The following is a 17,591-nucleotide window of genomic DNA, read 5'->3' as shown; positions in this document are numbered from 1 at the left end:
TGTGTGATGTTGGGGGGGTCTCTCCCTGTGTGATGCTGGGGGGTCTCTCCCTGTGTGATGCTGGGGGGCCTCTTCCTGTGTGATGCTGGGGGGGGCCTCTTCCTGTGTGATGTTGGGGGGGTCTCTCCCTGTGTGATGCTGGGGGGCCTCTTCCTGTGTGATGTTGGGGGGAGCCTCTTCCTGTGTGATGTTGGGGGGGTCTCTCCCTGTGTGATGCTGGGGGGCCTCTTCCTGTGTGATGCTGGGGGGGGTCTCTTCCTGTGTGATGTTGGGGGGGTCTCTCCCTGTGTGATGTTGGGGGGAGCCTCTTCCTGTGTGATGTTGGGGGGGTCTCTCCCTGTGTGATGCTGGGGGGCCTCTTCCTGTGTGATGTTGGGGGGAGCCTCTTCCTGTGTGATGCTGGGGGGGAATCTCTCCCTGTGTGATGTTGGGGGGGTCTCTCCCTGTGTGATGCTGGGGGGCCTCTTCCTGTGTGATGCTGGGGGGGGTCTCTTCCTGTGTGATGCTGGGGGGTCTCCCTGTGTGATGCTGGGGGGGGTCTCCCTGTGTGATGCTGGGGGGGGTCTCCCTGTGTGATGCTGGGGGGGGGTCTCCCTGTGTGATGCTGGGGGGGGTCTCCCTGTGTGATGTTGGGGGGGGGTCTCTTCTTGGGTGCTGCTGGTGGGTCCGCTTCCTGTGTGATATTTGGGGGGCCTCTTTCTCCACTTCCAACAGGAAGGCCCCCTCATTTGGGATGCTCCGAGTTTCCTGAGTTCACTGTTGATTTCCTTCCCTTTCCCTGCACACTTGCCTGGTTCTCTCCTGTGTCGTTCACGGTGTGGCTCTCGGTCACTCAGGTGCCCTCAGGTGACCCACAGGCCTGTGAGCACTGAGGTTTTTTTCTGCACTTCCTGCTCTGCTTCTGGGAGACAGTGGAGCAAGGAGGGGAAGAGCTGGTTCCTCCTGGGGCAATGATGGCTCTTTACAGCAGGGGCTGGTGCCCACTTTGCCTCTCTGGACATGGGTGTGGTAGACCGTGGTCTCTGGCTGCCAAAGGCAGGGAGGCTCATCCAGGCAGCCCACAGTTCATGTCACCACGGAGGTCCTGGTGAGCACCTCCCACCACCAGGTGCACATGAAGCCACTGTGAGGTTAGTTCCAAGTCAGCAGTCGACCAGGTTTATTTTTAGAAGCTGGAGCTCATCTTAAAGGCACTGAGCTCTTTTCCTCTAAGAAGTGGAGGTTGATGTGCGAGCTGGTTGTGACAGCTGGGGACAGTTTATTTTGTGGCCGTCAAGAACAATAAAGTGTAACTGAGGCCCAAAAGTATTTTTTTTCCATTTCCTGATACTTCTGCTGTCTCTGAAGATGTTACATTTGGTTGGGAAGAAAGCCTCTGTAGTGTGAGAATTTGTTTTTTACAAAGATCGTGTCAATAAAATTTGCCTAAGAAAAGCTTTGAAATATGCAGAGCAAACTGCCAAACCCCAGGAATTTATGAAAAGGTGTGTACTTTGGCTGCTGGGTTATTATGTATTTTGGCTGTGTGGTTATTATGTATTTTGGCTGCTGGTTATAGCACCGGGATCGGGTTACATGGGTCTATGAATTGGATTTAGGGAGGCAGCAGGTGACCCCACGCTCAGCTCCCTCCCACCTTGCTGTGTCCCCACAGGCCACCTGCAGCCCCTCCACCTCCCACTCAGCTTCCCCACTTCATAGCTCAGTCCTCCCCCACCCTGGGGCTCAGGGTCCTGGCTTCTGCTGGCCTGGTCAGCGTCTCTGCTTCTAGGGTCTTCTCACAGACTGGGGAGGTCCGTGGGGCCCCAGTCCTTCTGCAGGGGCCACAGCACTGGGTTCCTGTCTGTTGCACATCCTCCTGGCCCCGCTCCCAGGCGGAGGGTGGCCCGGCCTCCGTTGCCCTTCCTGAAAGGTTTGTTCTGGGGAGAAGGCAAGGACTAAGGCATCTCCTCTTCCGTCCCCAGCACATCCTGGAGCTGGAAGCCATGCTGTATGACGCCCTGCAGCAGGAGGCCGGGGCCAAGGTGGCTGAGCTGCTGTCGGAGGAGGAGCGCGAGAAGCTCAAGGTGGCCGTGGAGCAGTGGAAACGCCAGGTTATGAGTGAGCTGCGCGAGCGGGATGCCCAGATCCTGCGGGAGCGCATGGAGCTGCTGCAGCTGGCTCAGCAGGTGCATGGCAGGCGGGAGTGGGACTGGGGTAAAGACCTGGCCCTGGGCCTGCACAGAGCCAGGCGGGACGTCCTGTGGCCACATCTCCGACGACTACACCTCTGTGGCCCCACGCTCCGGTGGCCACACCCCTCATAACACATATTCTGATGGCTACACCCTGGTAGCCGTGCCCCTAATGGCCATGCCCCCTGATGGCCATGCCCCCCAATTGTCATGCCTTCCACACACAGAGCCTTGGATGGCCACACTTTCTGATGATCGTGCCCTAGAATGGCCATGCCCCCTGTTGGCCACGCCCTCTTGTGGTCACACCCCTGATGGCCATGCCCCTGATGGCCATGCCTGTCAATGGCAGGCACTCGGGCCAGACTGCCTCCCTCACCAGCCTAGTGTCCCGGGCATGTTGCAGAGGCCTCTGGGTGGCAGTTCTCTTTTGGACCCCGGCTACCGTGTCTTTTCCATGACACCGTTTCCTGATGGCAAGGGTGTTCTCTGGGGACAGCAGCCCTGGCGTGCCTTGGCCTCAGGGCACTGTGGGACCTCAGGCCTGTTGGGTCAGTTCTGCTGTAATGGGAGGTGAGGAGCCTCGCAGACTGGACGACCCAGATGTGTAGGACACAGCCCAGCTCCTCCATGAACCAGGCTGGCTGGGAGGCGGCTTTATGGATGTTTTCCTTGTGAAGACCACCCCTAGCGAAGGCTTAATTGAAATTCACATAAACAAGTGCCCTGCCTGTGTGCCAGCTGGCCGTGGGCATCGCTGGGCTAATGTTGGACGTGCTCTGCTGGCTCCTCGTTAGCCTCCTGGGCCCCTTAGGCCTCTGGGGGCTCAGGGTGAGGACAGTCACCTGCAGCCCCTTTGTTGCCTCAGAGGGGCTGTGGTTGGAGCTCAGATGCTTGGGGGACCCCAGGCACTGGCATCCCCCTCACCAGGAGATTCTGTGCCCAGCTCTCCTGTGACCCTCTGGCGGCCCCTTACTCTGCTGCAGTGGCATTTGGGGGGACCGGGAATGCGTTCCTACCGTTTCCCTGGATGTCTGGCGTCGTGCTTTCTGAGTTGAAGTTGCAGGAATCGGACGCAGACTGTTCCCACCACAGGGAGCGTGACATGGGGAAGGCCCTCTGCTCTCCTGCTGGAACAACGCAGCAAAGGCTGGTGTCCTCGTCAGGAGCCACAGCCCATGGCCATGCCAGTTGCTCTGCCACCATTTGTTACCAAGGAAATGCATGAAAATCTTGAAGGATTTGGGTTTCCCAAATACTGTGACTGTTGAAGATTTTTTTCCTTTTAACCTTGCAGAGAATTAAAGAGTTAGAAGAAAGAATAGAAGCTCAGAAGAGACAAATAAAAGAACTGGAGGAAAAGGTAAAACAAATGCAGTTTTGGGGTTTTTGCTTGTTAAGATCAAGGGAGAGGGCCACTCCCACTGAGTCACTCGGCTCCAGGCCGCTGGGGCAGCAGACTTAGCTCCCAGCAGCGGCAGGAGGCAGCCACCTGAAGACTGGGTGGAGCTGAGCAGAAAAAGGCTTCAGGGTGGTGGCTGCTGCAAGGGCTCTGGACCGGGAGACAGGAGCCCTGCGGTCTAGGAATGCCCCTGCCAGCGCCCAGCCATGCGACCTCAGAGGAGCCACTCCTCTTGTGGCCTCAGTTTCCCCATCTGGAGCCAACGGCCTCGGGTTCCTCTCATCACGGAAGCCTAGACTGTGTGGAAGCCTTTGATCCCTGCAGGTTCACCTTGCGCTGGTCTAAGAATCAAGTTCCCAGATCAGAAGCACCCATTGAAGTGCAGTTAGGTTGAGGCCACACGCCAGGGCTGGGGAGGGCTGTCTGGCTCTTTCTCAGGGTCCTGGCTCCATGAGGTGTGGGGTCAGGGGTGCTCTGTCCATGCACATAACAGGCTTGGTGCTCCCCAAGTCAGGGTGAGGGAGCACAGCAGAGTCCCAGCCCTCCCGGGGATACCTGCAGGTGTTCAGGGCAGGGCTTGTTCTCCCGTGTGCGGCTGGTTCAGTGATGTCTGGGGGTGAGTGTTCACTCCGTTGTGATTGGTCCTGGGGGCCTGGCTCCCCACCCCCAGCCCAGAGTGAGACTTTGTGCTAAGTCTGTGGGGTGGAGCTCCCTGAAGTGACCGACTCCCACTGGGGGCTGAATGAAGTGGCCAGTGGCCCCACCTTCAGCCTCGTCCTTCCGGAGAACACAGGAGGCTGGCATTAGGATGCCCCTCTGGTTGGCATGTGCTGGTCCCGGCCTGAGGAAGAGCCCACAGATGCTCTGCACTTGCCAGGAGAGAGCAGGTCCCTCTGGACAGCAGTCACCTTCGAGGGGCCATGTGTCATCCCACATCCCACCCTAGGCCTACCCTGCCCTTCATAGGCAGTGACACCCAAGCCCTTCTGCTGGGCGCTCACTGCCGCCTGTGAGAATCATCATCCTGAAGAACGAGTTACTCAGGGCACAGCCTTTGAGGCCCCAGTGGACACCAGGCCACGTGGGGAAGCATCCACTAGCACACCAGAGCGCCCAGCAATGCCGGAGGGGACACAGTGTTCTTGGGGCTTGAGCCTTAGAGGTCTCTCCCCCAAACCAGATGTCTGCCACCAAACCAAATGTCTCTTCCCCAAACCAAATGTCTCTCCCCAAACCAACTGTCTCCCCCCCAAACCAAATGTCTCTCCCCCAAACCAACTGTCTCCCCACAAACCAAATGTCTCTCCCCCAAACCAAATGTCTCTCCTCCAAACCAACTCTCTCCCCCCCAAACCAACTCTCTCCGCCAAACCAACTGTCTCTCCCCCAAACCAACTGTCTCCCCCCCAAACCAACTGTCTCCCCCCCAAACCAACTCTCTCCCCCCCAAACCAACTCTCTCTCCCCCAAACCAACTCTCTCCCCCAAACCAACTGTCTCCCCCCCAAACCAACTGTCTCTCCCCCAAACCAACTGTCTCCCCCGCAAACCAACTGTCTCCCCCCCAAACCACACGTCTCACCCCCAAACCAACTGTCTCCCCCCCAAACCAACTGTCTCCCCCCCAAACCACATGTCTCACCCCCAAACCAACTGTCTCCCCCCCAAACGAACTCTCTCCCCCCCAAACCAACTCTTTCCCCCCCAAACCAACTGTCTCCCCCAAACCAACTGTCTCCCCCCAAACCAACTGTCTCCCCCCCAAACCAACTCTCTCCCCCCCAAACCAATTCTCTCCCCCCCAAACCAATTCTCTCCCCCCCAAACCAATTCTCTCCCCCTAACCAACTGTCTCCCCCCCAAACCAACTGTCTCCCGCCCAAACCAACTGTCTCCCCCCCAAACCAACTGTCTCTCCCCAAACCAACTGTCTCTCCCCAAACCAACTGTCTCCCCCGCAAACCAACTCTCTCCCCGCCAAACCAACTCTCTCCCCCAAACCAACTGTCTCTCCCCTAAACCAACTGTCTCTCCCCCAAACCAACTCTCTCCCCCAAACCAACTGTCTCTCCCCCAAACCAACTGTCTCTCCCCCAAACCAAATGTCTCCCCCCAAACCAAATGTCTCTCCCCCAAACCAAATGTCTCTTCCCCAAACCAACTGTCTCCCCCCAAAACCACATGTCTCCCCCCCAAACCAACTATCTCCCCCGCAAACCAACTGTCTCTCCCCCAAACCAAATGTCTCTCCCCCAAACCAAATGTCTCTCCCCCAAACCACATGTCTCCCCCCCAAACCAACTGTCTCTCCCCCAAACCAACTGTCTCTCCCCCAAACCAACTGTCTCTCCCCCAAACCAACTGTCTCTCCCCCAAACCAACTGTCTCTCCCCAAACCATCTGTCTCCCCACCAAACCAACTCTCTCCGCCAAACCAACTCTCTCCCCCAAACCAACTGTCTCCCCCCCAAACCAACTGTCTCTCCCCCAAACCAACTCTCTCCCCCAAACCAACTGTCTCTCCCCCAAACCAACTGTCTCTCCCCCAAACCAACTGTCTCTCCCCCAAACCAAATGTCTCCCCCCAAACCAAATGTCTCCCTCCAAACTAAATGTCTCTCCCCCAAACCAAATGTCTCTTCCCCAAACCAACTGTCTCCCCCCAAAACCAACTGTCTCTCCCCCAAACCACATGTCTCCCCCCCAAACCAACTATCTCCCCCGCAAACCAACTGTCTCTCCCCCAAACCAAATGTCTCTCTCCCAAACCAACTGTCTCTCCCCCAAACCACATGTCTCCCCCCCAAACCAACTCTCTCCCCCAAACCAACTGTCTCCCCCCCAAACCAACTGTCTCTCCCCCAAACCAAATGTCTCTCCCCCAAACCAACTGTCTCTCCCCCAAACCAACTGTCTCCCCCCCAAACCAACTGTCTCCCCCCCAAACCAACTCTCTCCCCCCCAAACCAACTCTCTCCCCCAAACCAACTGTCTCCCCCGCAAACCAAATGTCTCTCCCCCAAACCACATGTCTCCCCCCCAAACCAACTATCTCCCCCGCAAACCAACTGTCTCTCCCCCAAACCAACTGTCTCTCCCCCAAACCAACTGTCTCTCCCCCAAACCACATGTCTCCCCCACAAACCAACTGTCTCCCCCCCAAACCAACTGTCTCTCCCCCAAACCAAATGTCTCTCCCCCAAACCAGCTGTCTCCCCCCCAACCAACTGTCTCCCCCCCAAACCACATGTCTCCCCCCAAACCAACTGTCTCCCCCCAAACCAAATGTCTCCCCCCAAACCAAATGTCTCCCCCAAACCAACTGTCCCCCAAACCAACTGTCTCCCCCCAAACCAACTGTCTCCCCCCCAAACCAAATGTCTCCCCCCCAAACCAAATGTCTCCCCCCCAAACCAACTGTCTCTCCCCCAAACCAAATGTCTCCCCCCCAAACCAAATGTCTCCCCCCCAAACCAACTGTCTCTCCCCCAAACCAACTGTCTCTCCCCCAAACCAAATGTCTCTCCCCCAAACCAAATGTCTCCCCCCAAACCAAATGTCTCTCCCCCAAACCAAATGTCTGTTTCATTTTGCATCTTAACCTAAGGACGTTTGTTTGTATTAAATACGAGAAAAATGTGAGGGCTGGGCGTGGTGGCTCATGCCTGTAATTCTAGTAATTTAGGAGGCCTAGATGGGAGGATCGCTTGAGCCCAGGATTTCGAGACCAGCCTGGGCAACAAAGTGAGACCCTGTCTCTAGAAAAAAATTCTTAAAAATAGCTGGGCATGGTGGCATGTGCCTATAATCTCAGTTACTCGGGGGCTGAGGTGGGAGGATCACCTGAGCCTGGGAGGCTGAGGCTGCAGTGAGCCACGATCACATCACTGCACTCCAGACTGGGTGACCGACTGAGATCCTGTCTCCAAAGAAAAGAATAGGTCAGGTGTTATTTCTTAAATCTAGGTAAACAGCTCTTCATTTCCAAGCTATGCCCCGCTGCCCGATTTTCCCTCGTGTCCAGATGGGTCTGGCTTCCGACCCCCAGCCCAGAGTGAGGCTGTGTGTGCATTGTCTACTCAGGGTGCTGGTTGTACTTTGCTGCCTGTGGTGGGACTGAGACCACAGTATTGTCACAGGCCTGCTTTTGTTTGCTGGGCAATTGGAATGTTCTCCAATACAACTTTCACCATTATTATTACCCCATTGGTGCTCTCACCGAAAATTCCTGCAGCAGGTCTCAGCAATGGGTTTCACTTCAGGGAGGAGGAGTCCCCGGGAGGCTGGCCTTGTGCTGCTGGGGACACGCTGGGTGTGGGGCCCCTGACCAGTGCCCACCACCCGAGTCTGCATGGTGCGGGGGCCCTTAGCATGTTCCTAGGGGTGGCGGCAGCACCCCTCAGCCCGGGGGATTTGGGCAGCAGCCCTCCCTCGGCCGTCCTAAATGGAGCCCTCTCCTCCCTGCCAACAGCTCTGTCTTCAGTCTGTAATCGCGTGTATTTCTTGCCAGAAGCACTACCAACTCTTTTTTCTCTTTCTTTCCTTCCGTGTCTCCATCCTCCCCTTTCCGTTTCAGTTTTTATTTTTGTTCTTATTTTTCTCCTTAGCTTTCATTCTCTGGTCATAGTCCATCTTGGCACCCTAACGTGGTGAGTATTTCATTGGCAGGACCCGGCAGGGGTCCCGCTCTGCTTCCCGGAAGACACCTCGGCCCCCTGCCCTGCCGGGGAGCTGCCCCCCCTGCCATTTGATGAACCGGAAGGCGTGACCCAGCATCCCCAAAAGGGTCGTTAGAAAGCCACCCGCGTCCTTCAACACCAGAAGTCCCTCCCTGGGGTCAGGACCGGGGTCTTCCACTGTAGAGGCTGCAAGGTGCTCACCTTTCCTGAGCAGGAAGGAGAGCAGGGTCCATCCCCCCCAACCCAGTGTAGCAGAAACGTGCAGGACCCTCTCTAGGTGGTCTTTCTGCTTCGGTGGCACTAGGCAGCAGTTCCTGGGGACAGACACGGTGGTTCTGTGATTCATCCTCATTCTTTTTTGGGTGCTGCTGAGTACGGGCTTGGGTGGTGCTGGAGATTCAGCCAGGAGGGCTGGATCTCCCTGCCAGGCTGGGGCGGCCTAGGCCGGGGTAGCTGGAGTCTGTGGGTCACGGCTGCTGCTGTTGCTACCATGGCACCCGCCAGCATAAATGTCTGCCTCCTTCCAAACTGGAAGAGGGACAAGTAGGACGTCACATCATCGTTCACCTCGGTCCTCGAGTCCCCACCCTTCATCAGGTCCCGAGAGGAGCTTCCCCTGGGGGCAGGGATCTTCCTCTCCACACAGCCCCTCGTCCCTCACCCCTCAATCTGGCCAAGCAGACACTCTGTTACATCCTCTGCACGCAGCCCCTCGCCCCTCACCCCTCACCCCGGCCGAGCGGAGCCTCCCTGACATCCTCTGCACATAGCCCCTCGCCCCTCACCCCGGCTGAACGGAGCGTCGCTGACTCTGCGCTCTACATTTCTTTTCTTCCAGCCCCATGTTGAATCGGACCCTTTTCCTCCAGTGGGACCTGAGAGCAGGGACAAAACGGGACGTCGCGTCTCCATCCTGAAGACCCAGGGGGTCTTGGTCTCTGCACGCCCGTCCCGTGGAGGAAGAGTGAGAAGGGGCAGCATGTGCAGCGCAAGCTGCCGTCCGCGTGGGATGCGCCAGGACTAGAACTGGCTCTGCCGACTCTCGGGGGCTTCTCTGGGAGAGGCCCGGCCTTGGCTGCTGGACCCTGGTCCCTCCTCCTGGACGGCAGTCCCCATCCCAGTTCCAGGGATGTGCAGCATTCCCTGCCAAGCAGGGGTGAGAACTGCTTCTGTGTGAAGCACCAGCCTCGGGTCCTCTCCTCTCTCTTGGTCCTCACAGTAGTTGCCACCAGTGTCTGGAGGAAGATTTTCAGAAACGACAGAGGCGTGGCCCAGTGACAAGATGAAGGCTGTGACTGAGCCGCCTGGATGGTGACCTTCATTCAAGGAGGCTCCCTGGATGGTCCTGGGAGGGCTCCCCAACACCTCAGTGGCCCCTCCAATGCTGCAATGTGTTGCTGGGGTCCTAAACACCTGCTGGCCAACAGACCCCACACCCACCCTCCTTCATCGTCATCTCTGTGGGGACAGACAAGAGCCGTGGCCGCCGTGGGCCATGGGGTGCCCTCAACCCTCTGCCTTCCTACCCAGCCTGAGACAGGAAGGCCGCCAGCTGGGAGCACCACGGGACTGATCCAAGGAAGGCGTGGGGAGTGTGGTGACAGGAGATGGGACGAGGGGGCAGAGCCAGCTGGAACATGGATGCCAGAGGCTGCCTCCGTAGTGCATCTCCAGAAGTCACAGAGGCCCTGAGCGCCCAGAGCCACCTGAGCCACCTGGCCTGGAAGCCCCTGCGCAGGCCAGACCTGCAGGCCATGGACCCCAGCAGGAACCGAAGCCTCACCCCAAGCCTTCGTACACAAGGAGCAGCCCAGGTGAGGGACGGCGGACGCACCTGTGGCTCTACTGGCGCAAGAAGGGAGCCGTGGTCCAAGAAGCTGACAGGTAAGGGCTGCCGTCTGTCCACAGGGACGGCCTTTTCCCTCCTGCCCTGTGTGGTGACCCTGCACAAGCTGACACACCCCCTTCCTGGCCTGCTAATTCTGCTTAGAGAACTCAGCCCCATTTGAGATGAGAATTAAATTTGCTGGCGCACCCTCCCTGCGAGGTGAGCCCCAGCTTCTCCTGCACACCTCTGTGTCCCAGTCTGCACATGTGTGGCTCTGCCACCCCCTCCACTGCTGGCCGTCAAGATCACCTCTCCCGTCACGCATGGGACAGGGCCTGGGGGCTCGTGTGGACTGTGGCCTGAGCTGTTGCTGGGGGCAAGGTCTGCAGACACGGTGCCCCACAGGGCCCTGGCATCTGGCACGGCTGGCCGTCCTCCCACTTGCAGGAAGAGGCTTGCAGAAAAGGGAGAAACCCTGTAGGTGCGTCGAGGCCGCTCTCCAAGTGCACCCCCCTCCACTGCTCCCGTGCACTTCACCGTGAGCACCGTCCCTCACTCGGACCCAGCACCTGAGGTGTCCGCTCTGGGGAGGCGACTCTGGTTGCTCCCAGCAGGGAAGGAGGTCAGGACTGGGCGGGGCGTGCTCCACCTCGGAGCTTTCCTTGCCAGCGGGGTTCCCTACGGGAGAGTTTGAAGATCGGTTGTGTCTGTGGGGCTCTGGGGCAGGGTGAGCTGGTTCTTGGGGAGGCAGTGGCAGCCCCATGGGGGGCCGCCCAGAGAACGCTCCACCTCCCCCACCTCTGACCCACACCTATGGGGTCCAGCCCTACGGGGCTTAGCAGGTGTTCTCCCCACGTGTGGAGATGAGAGATTGTAAGAAATAAAGACAGAGATAAAGAGAAAACAGCTGGGCCCAGGGGACCACTACCACCAAGACGTGGAGACCAGTAGTGGCCCTGAACGGCTGGGTGCACTGATATTTGGTGCATACAAGAACAAGGAGGCAGGGTAAGGAGGGTGGATCTTCTAAGTGATTGACAAGGTGAAGCAAGTCACGTGATCACAGGACAGGGGCCCTTCCCTCTTAGGTAGCCGAAGTAGAGAGGGAGGGCAGCATACGTCAGCGTTTTCTTCTCTGCACTTATAAGAAAGATCAAAGACTTTAAGATTTTCACTATGTCTTCTACCGCTGTCCTCTACGAACTTCAAAGAGGAACCAGGAGTACGGGAGGAACATTAAGGTGGACAAGGAGCGTGACCGTTGAAGCACAGCACCACAGGGAGGGGTTTAGGCCTCCGGATGACTGCGGGCAGGCCTGGATAATATCCAGCCTTCCACAAGAAGCTGGTGGAGCAGAGTGTTCCCTGACTCCTCCAAGGAAAGGAGACTCCCTTTCACGGTCTGCTAAGTAACAGGTGCCTTCCCAGACACTGGCGTTACCGCTTGACCAAGGAGCCCTCAAGCGGCCCTTACGTGGGCGTGACAGAGGGTTCACCTCTTGCCTTCTAGGTCACTTCTCGCAATGTCCCTTCAGCACCTGACCCTATGCCCGCCGGTTATTCCCAGGTTATATTAGTAATACAACAAAGAGTAATATTAAAAGTCGATGATTAATAATGTTTATAATAATGATTGATAATTGTCCATGATCATCTCTATATCTAATTTGTGTTATGACTATTCTTGTTCTAACTATTTTCTTTATTATACTGAAACAGTTTGTGCTTTCAGTCTCTTGCCTTGGCACCTGGGTAATCCTCCACCCACACAAACCCTGTCCGAGAGCCAGCTGTGTCTCCTGCAGTGGGCAGCGGCTGTGGGCCACAGGCACTGTTGCTCCTGGGAGATGCTCCCTGCATAGAAAATGGGAGGGGGAGGAGGAGGTGCGACCACACCCTCAGCTCAGGATCAGGCAGCAGCTCCGTCTTCACCCTCGATTCAGGAGGGGCAGCGGCTCCGTCTTCACCCTCGATTCAGGAGGGGCAGCAGCTCCGTCTTCACCCTCGATTCAGGAGGGGGCAGTGGCTCCATCTTCGCCCTCGATTCAGGAGGGGCAGCGGCTCTATCTTCACCCTCGATTCAGGAGGGGGCAGTGGCTCCGTCTTCACCCTCGACTCAGGAGGGGCAGCGGCGAGGAGGAGGTACGAGGGGTGCAGCGGCTCCATCTTGCAGGTCCCCTGGGGCACGTTCTCCAGGCGCATTGTGGATAAGGCGTTGTCCTTGTGTGGGTCGGGACCTGGGCACCAGGCAGGATCTGGCTCCTGCGTCCCCCAAGTGCGCCCAGGCACAGCCTCAGGCCAGAAAGTTCTCTGCAGGGGTTCATTCTAGAAGGAGTGGGAGGTCAACAGCCCCAGCCCTGTCCAAGGACACCCACTGCTTGGCACAGGAGGGCACTACAGGCCCACCAGCCCTCAGGACACGGCTCCCACGTCCCCAGGGACTTCTGCTCCCACAGCAAAAGCTGGAGCTCCAAGCAGGGCGTCTCTAATTGTGCGGCAAGGACAGCGCAGCTAGAGGTCGGGAGCTCCACTGCCTCCAGGGTCCCCGGAGGGTGGTGGGGGGCAGTGAACACCCCACAGCGCAGCGACACACACGGTGTGGACATACGCACGACCCCGCGGACGCTTCCCGGCTGCCTCACTTCCACCCCCTGCGGACCAGGCCTCATAGCGGGGGCAGGTGGACCATCCAGGCCATGCTGAGCCCCGAGCAGTTCCCCACGACAGGTCACAGAGAGGACTCCGGGCTAGGAGAAGGGGGCCTGGGGAGCAGGGTCCCCCCACAGCCGCCCTCGGTGACATCTGGGACGTGGACATGAATGGATGACGTCCCTGGATGAAGCCATTTCCTGGGTACTGGAGCTGGAGGTGACAGAGCTTCTCCTGCTCCCAGCGTGTGCCCGTGGGGTGGTCAGAGTAGACAGGCCACACCGTCATCAGGGAAGGGCAGCTGGCCAGCAATGTGCAGACTGTGCCTCAAGCCCGTGGGCACAGTGGGGACACAGGTGGGCAGGTGCTTCTCCACCTGGGGGCTGACAAGCTACAGGCACATCGTGGACAAGGCGTCTGTGCGGCTCCGCGGGGAAGACCGCTCTCCTCGGCCAGGCCCGCCAGCCTCCCAGGGTCAGGGAGCGAGCCTCGAATGCTAGGCCCCAAACCGTCGCGTTGCACCAGGCGGAGACCTCAGCCCCAGATGCTCACCCAGGGCTGTCGCCCGACCCTGCAACTACCCCGAGGGGTGGGGAGACCTGTGAGCGGAAACCTGTCCCCGCCCGGAGCGCCGGCAGCAATGCCCTCTTCAGCTTGTTCAGTCGAGGGAGGAGAGGAGAGCGATGCCTTCGCGGGCTCCCTTGGGGGAAGCTACAGAGCGGGGGCATTGGGCTGAGGCCACCAGCCCACAGGGCTCCTCTGAAGTGAGGCGGCTGTCATCCTCCCGGGATCCTCTCCCACCATGTCTGGTCCGAGCGTGCGGCATCCAGCGTGAGTTCGAAGGGTGTCACGAAAGAGCTACTACCTAAATTTGCAGCCAGCAAGGGGCTTTTGTGCCCTAGTTCCCACTCGCAGCCCTAGACCACCAACCCCACACCCATAGGAAGCAGAGGGCCCTCACCCACAGCCCAGCAGGTGCACTGTGTGCCCTGCTCTATGGGAGAGGAACCGCCACAATGTCTGATCGAGCGTATTTTTGCACAGTAAATGAGACGTGAGATGTTACTGTGCTGTCTCAGTGAGCGTCTCCCTTCTCTCCAATTAGCTTTTTCCCCCAACTTTTTATTTTGAAATAATTTTAGACTTAAAATTGCACAAATTGTATAGAGAGTCCTGTGTGCCCTTCAGCCTGCTTCCCCTGATGTTCCTGTCTTGTCTTGTCTTGTCTTTTTTTTTTGAGATGGAGTCTTATTCTGTCACCAGGCTGGAGTGTGGTGGCACGATCTTGGCTCACCACAACCTCCTCCTCCCGGGTTCAAGCAATTCGCCTGCCTCAGCCTCCCAAGTAGCTGGGATTACAGGCAGGCGCTTGCCAGCATGCCCGGCTAATTTTTGTATTTTTAGTAGAGATGGGGTTTCGCCATGTTGGCCAGGATGGTCTCGAACTCCTGACCTCATGATCCACCTGCCTCGGCCTCCCAAAGTGCTGGGATTACAGGCGTGAGCCACTGCGTCCAGCCTGTCCCTGTCTTACATAATCATGATACATTTTCAAAACTTTGCCACAACCTGGGTTCTGGTTTCTGGTTTCTGGTTTCTCCAGGTTTCCTCCTGGCAAATGCTCCTTTCTGTTCCAGGATCCCACATTGCATTCACTCATCCTGTCTCGGTAGTGCCTGCCGTCAGTGACAGCTTTTTAGTTCTTCCTCATCACTCTTGGCCTTGATGCTTGGATAAGAACTAGCTGGTTATGTTATAGGTTCCTCAGGAGGATCTGCCTGGCCTGTGGTTCTGTGGAAGTAACGCATCTGGGGGGAATGCCCCAGGAGTGACGGACCCTAAGTACCACACCAGGGTGCCCAAGGTGGGCGTATTTCATCACTGATGCCGTAACCTTGATCACTTGGCTAAGGGGGTGTCTGCCAGGGTCTCCACTGAGGAGCCCTGTGTAATCTGTGCGTGTACTGGGGGAGATTTGCCGAGACTGAAAAGACCACACTTCTCCGTGAACGTTGCCCAGATCTCTGCACCCGTTGGTGGATCTTCCCTGCAGCACTTCTTCCTGTGGGGACGTCTTCTCCCCCTTCCTTCTATTTCATTGGTTAGAATTTTCCTATAGAGAAGACCTGCCCCTTTTCTCCTAGTTGTTTGCCTGTGTATCGCACTGTGTGCATCCGGCCGTTCAGTCTGTCCCTGGGTCATGGCCCAGTGAGGCTGTTAATGTCTCCTCACCCAGATGCTGCCGCAGAGCCTCCAGCACTCCTCCAGGCTGGCGCCCTGCAGAGCACTCTCTTCCTCTCTGTCCCCACAAGGCAAGGTCCATAACTCCTTCCCCAAGGAGCTCTGGCTTCTGTGTTGGAGAGCAGTGTTCAGAAACCAAGGTCTCTGGACCAGGGTGTGCTTGTTGCTACTGAGGTGACAGTATTTCCAGGCCCTCTCAGAGACAGCCTGGAAATACGTGTGCAAACCAACCTCTGCACACCCACATACCTGTGCTTCCCTCCTTCCCTCTCTTCCCTTCCCTCTCTCCTTCCCTCTCTCCTTCCCTCTCTCCTTCCCTCCCTCTGCTTCCCTCCCTCTGCTTCCCTCTCTTCCCTTCCCTCTCTCCTTCCCTCTCTCCTTCCCTCCCTCTGCTTCCCTCTCTTCCCTTCCCTCTCTCTCCTTCCCTCCCTCTCTCTCCTTCCCTCTCTCCCTCTCCTTCCCTCTCTCCCTCTCCTTCCCTCTCTCCCTCTCCTTCCCTCTCTCCCTCTCCTTCCCTCTCTCTCCTTCCCTCCTTCCCTCTCTTCCCTTCCCTCTCTCTCCTTCCCTCCCTCTCCTTCCCTCTCTTCCCTTCCCTCTCTTCCCTTCCCTCTCTCTCCTTCCCTCCCTCTCCTTCCCTGCCTCCCTCTCCTTCCCTCCCTCTCCTTCCCTCCCTCCCTCTCCTTCCCTCCCTCCCTCTCCTTCCCTCCCTCCCTCTCCTTCCCTCTCTCCCTCTCCTTCCCTCTCTCCCTCTCCTTCCCTCTCTCCCTCTCCTTCCCTCTCTCTCCTTCCCTCCTTCCCTCTCTTCCCTTCCCTCGCTCTCCTTCCCTCCCTCTCCTTCCCTCTCTCCCTCTCCTTCCCTCTCTCCCTCTCCTACCCTCTCTCCCTCTCCTTCCCTCCCTCTCTCTCCTTCCCTCCCTCTCTCTCTCCCCCTCTCCCCCTCTCTCCTTCCCTCTCCCTCTCTCCCCTTCCCTCTCCCTCTCTCTCCTTCCCTCTCTCTCCTTCCCTCTCTCCCTCTCCTTCCCTCTCTCCCTCTCCTTCCCTCTCTCTCCTTCCCTCTCTCTCCTTCCCTCTCTCCCTCTCCTCCCCTCTCTCTCCTTCCCTCTCTCCCTCTCCTTCCCTCTCTCTCCTTCCCTCTCTCCCTCTCCTTCCCTCCCTCTCCTTCCCTCTCTCCCTCTCCTTCCCTCTCTCCCTCTCCTTCCCTCTCTCCCTCTCCTTCCCTCTCTCTCCTTCCCTCTCTCTCCTTCCCTCCTTCCCTCTCTCTCCTTCCCTCCCTCTCTCTCCTTCCCTCCCTCTCTCTCCTTCCCTCCCTCTCTCTCCTTCCCTCCCTCTCTCTCTCCCCCTCTCCCCCTCTCTCCTTCCCTCTCCCCCTCTCTCCTTCCCTCTCCCTCTCTCCCCTTCCCTCTCCCTCTCTCTCCTTCCCTCTCCCTCTCTCTCCTTCCCTCTCTCTCCTTCCCTCTCTCCCTCTCCTTCCCTCTCTCCCTCTCCTTCCCTCTCTCCCTCTCCTTCCCTCTCTCCCTCTCCTTCCCTCCCTCTCCTTCCCTCCCTCTCCTTCCCTCCCTCTCCTTCCCTCCCTCTCCTTCCCTCCCTCTCCTTCCCTCCCTCTCCTTCCCTCCCTCTCCTTCCCTCTCTCTCTCTCTCTCCTTTCCTCTCTCTCCTTCCCTCTCTCCTTTCCTCTCTCTCCTTCCCTCTCTCCTTTCCTCTCTCTCCTTCCCTCTCTCCCTCTCCTTCCCTCCCTCTCCTTCCCTCCCTCTCCTTCCCTCCCTCTCCTTCCCTCCCTCTCCTTCCCTCCCTCTCCTTCCCTCCCTCTCCTTCCCTCCCTCTCCTTCCCTCCCTCTCTCTCCTTCCCTCCCTCCCTCTCCTTCCCTCCCTCTCCTTCCCTCCCTCTCCTTCCCTCCCTCTCTCTCCTTCCCTCTCTCTCCTTCCCTCCTTCCCTCTCTCTCCTTCCCTCCCTCTCTCTCCTTCCCTCCCTCTCTCTCTTTCCCTCCCTCTCTCTCCTTCCCTCCCTCTCTCTCTCCCCCTCTCCCCCTCTCTCCTTCCCTCTCCCCCTCTCTCCTTCCCTCTCCCTCTCTCCCCTTCCCTCTCCCTCTCTCTCCTTCCCTCTCCCTCTCTCTCCTTCCCTCTCTCTCCTTCCCTCTCTCCCTCTCCTTCCCTCTCTCCCTCTCCTTCCCTCTCTCCCTCTCCTTCCCTCTCTCCCTCTCCTTCCCTCTCTCCCTCTCCTTCCCTCCCTCTCCTTCCCTCCCTCTCCTTCCCTCCCTCTCCTTCCCTCCCTCTCCTTCCCTCCCTCTCCTTCCCTCCCTCTCCTTCCCTCTCTCTCTCTCTCCTTTCCTCTCTCTCCTTCCCTCTCTCCTTTCCTCTCTCTCCTTCCCTCTCTCCTTTCCTCTCTCTCCTTCCCTCTCTCCCTCTCCTTCCCTCCCTCTCCTTCCCTCCCTCTCCTTCCCTCCCTCTCCTTCCCTCCCTCTCTCTCCTTCCCTCCCTCTCTCTCCTTCCCTCCCTCCCTCTCCTTCCCTCCCTCTCCTTCCCTCCCTCTCTCTCCTTCCCTCCCTCTCTCTCCTTCCCTCCCTCCCTCTCCTTCCCTCCCTCTCCTTCCCTCCCTCTCTCTCCTTCCCTCTCTCTCTCTC

The 17,591-nt window shown here is 58.1% G+C and overlaps 1 protein-coding gene across 1 annotated transcript in view; it reads left to right on the top strand.

Annotated features, from left to right (window-relative positions):
• The window catches only part of LOC105470927 (Janus kinase and microtubule interacting protein 3), a 158,078-nt gene that overhangs the window by 126,077 nt on the left and 14,410 nt on the right, over positions 1 to 17,591 (top strand). Inside the window, 8 exon segments of the mRNA XM_071068899.1 lie at positions 1,965 to 2,168; positions 3,472 to 3,537; positions 8,184 to 8,225; positions 9,094 to 9,241; positions 9,244 to 9,294; positions 9,297 to 9,338; positions 9,341 to 9,427; positions 9,430 to 10,139. Of these exon segments, the coding sequence (XP_070925000.1) occupies positions 1,965 to 2,168; positions 3,472 to 3,537; positions 8,184 to 8,225; positions 9,094 to 9,241; positions 9,244 to 9,294; positions 9,297 to 9,338; positions 9,341 to 9,427; positions 9,430 to 9,533 (744 nt within the window). The 3' untranslated portion in view covers positions 9,534 to 10,139.

Source organism: Macaca nemestrina, chromosome 9 (genome assembly GCF_043159975.1).
Source record: "Macaca nemestrina isolate mMacNem1 chromosome 9, mMacNem.hap1, whole genome shotgun sequence".
NCBI lineage: Eukaryota > Metazoa > Chordata > Mammalia > Primates > Cercopithecidae > Macaca > Macaca nemestrina.
The sequence above is the reverse complement of the archived record's forward strand: the minus strand, read 5'-3'. Positions and strand labels throughout refer to the sequence as shown.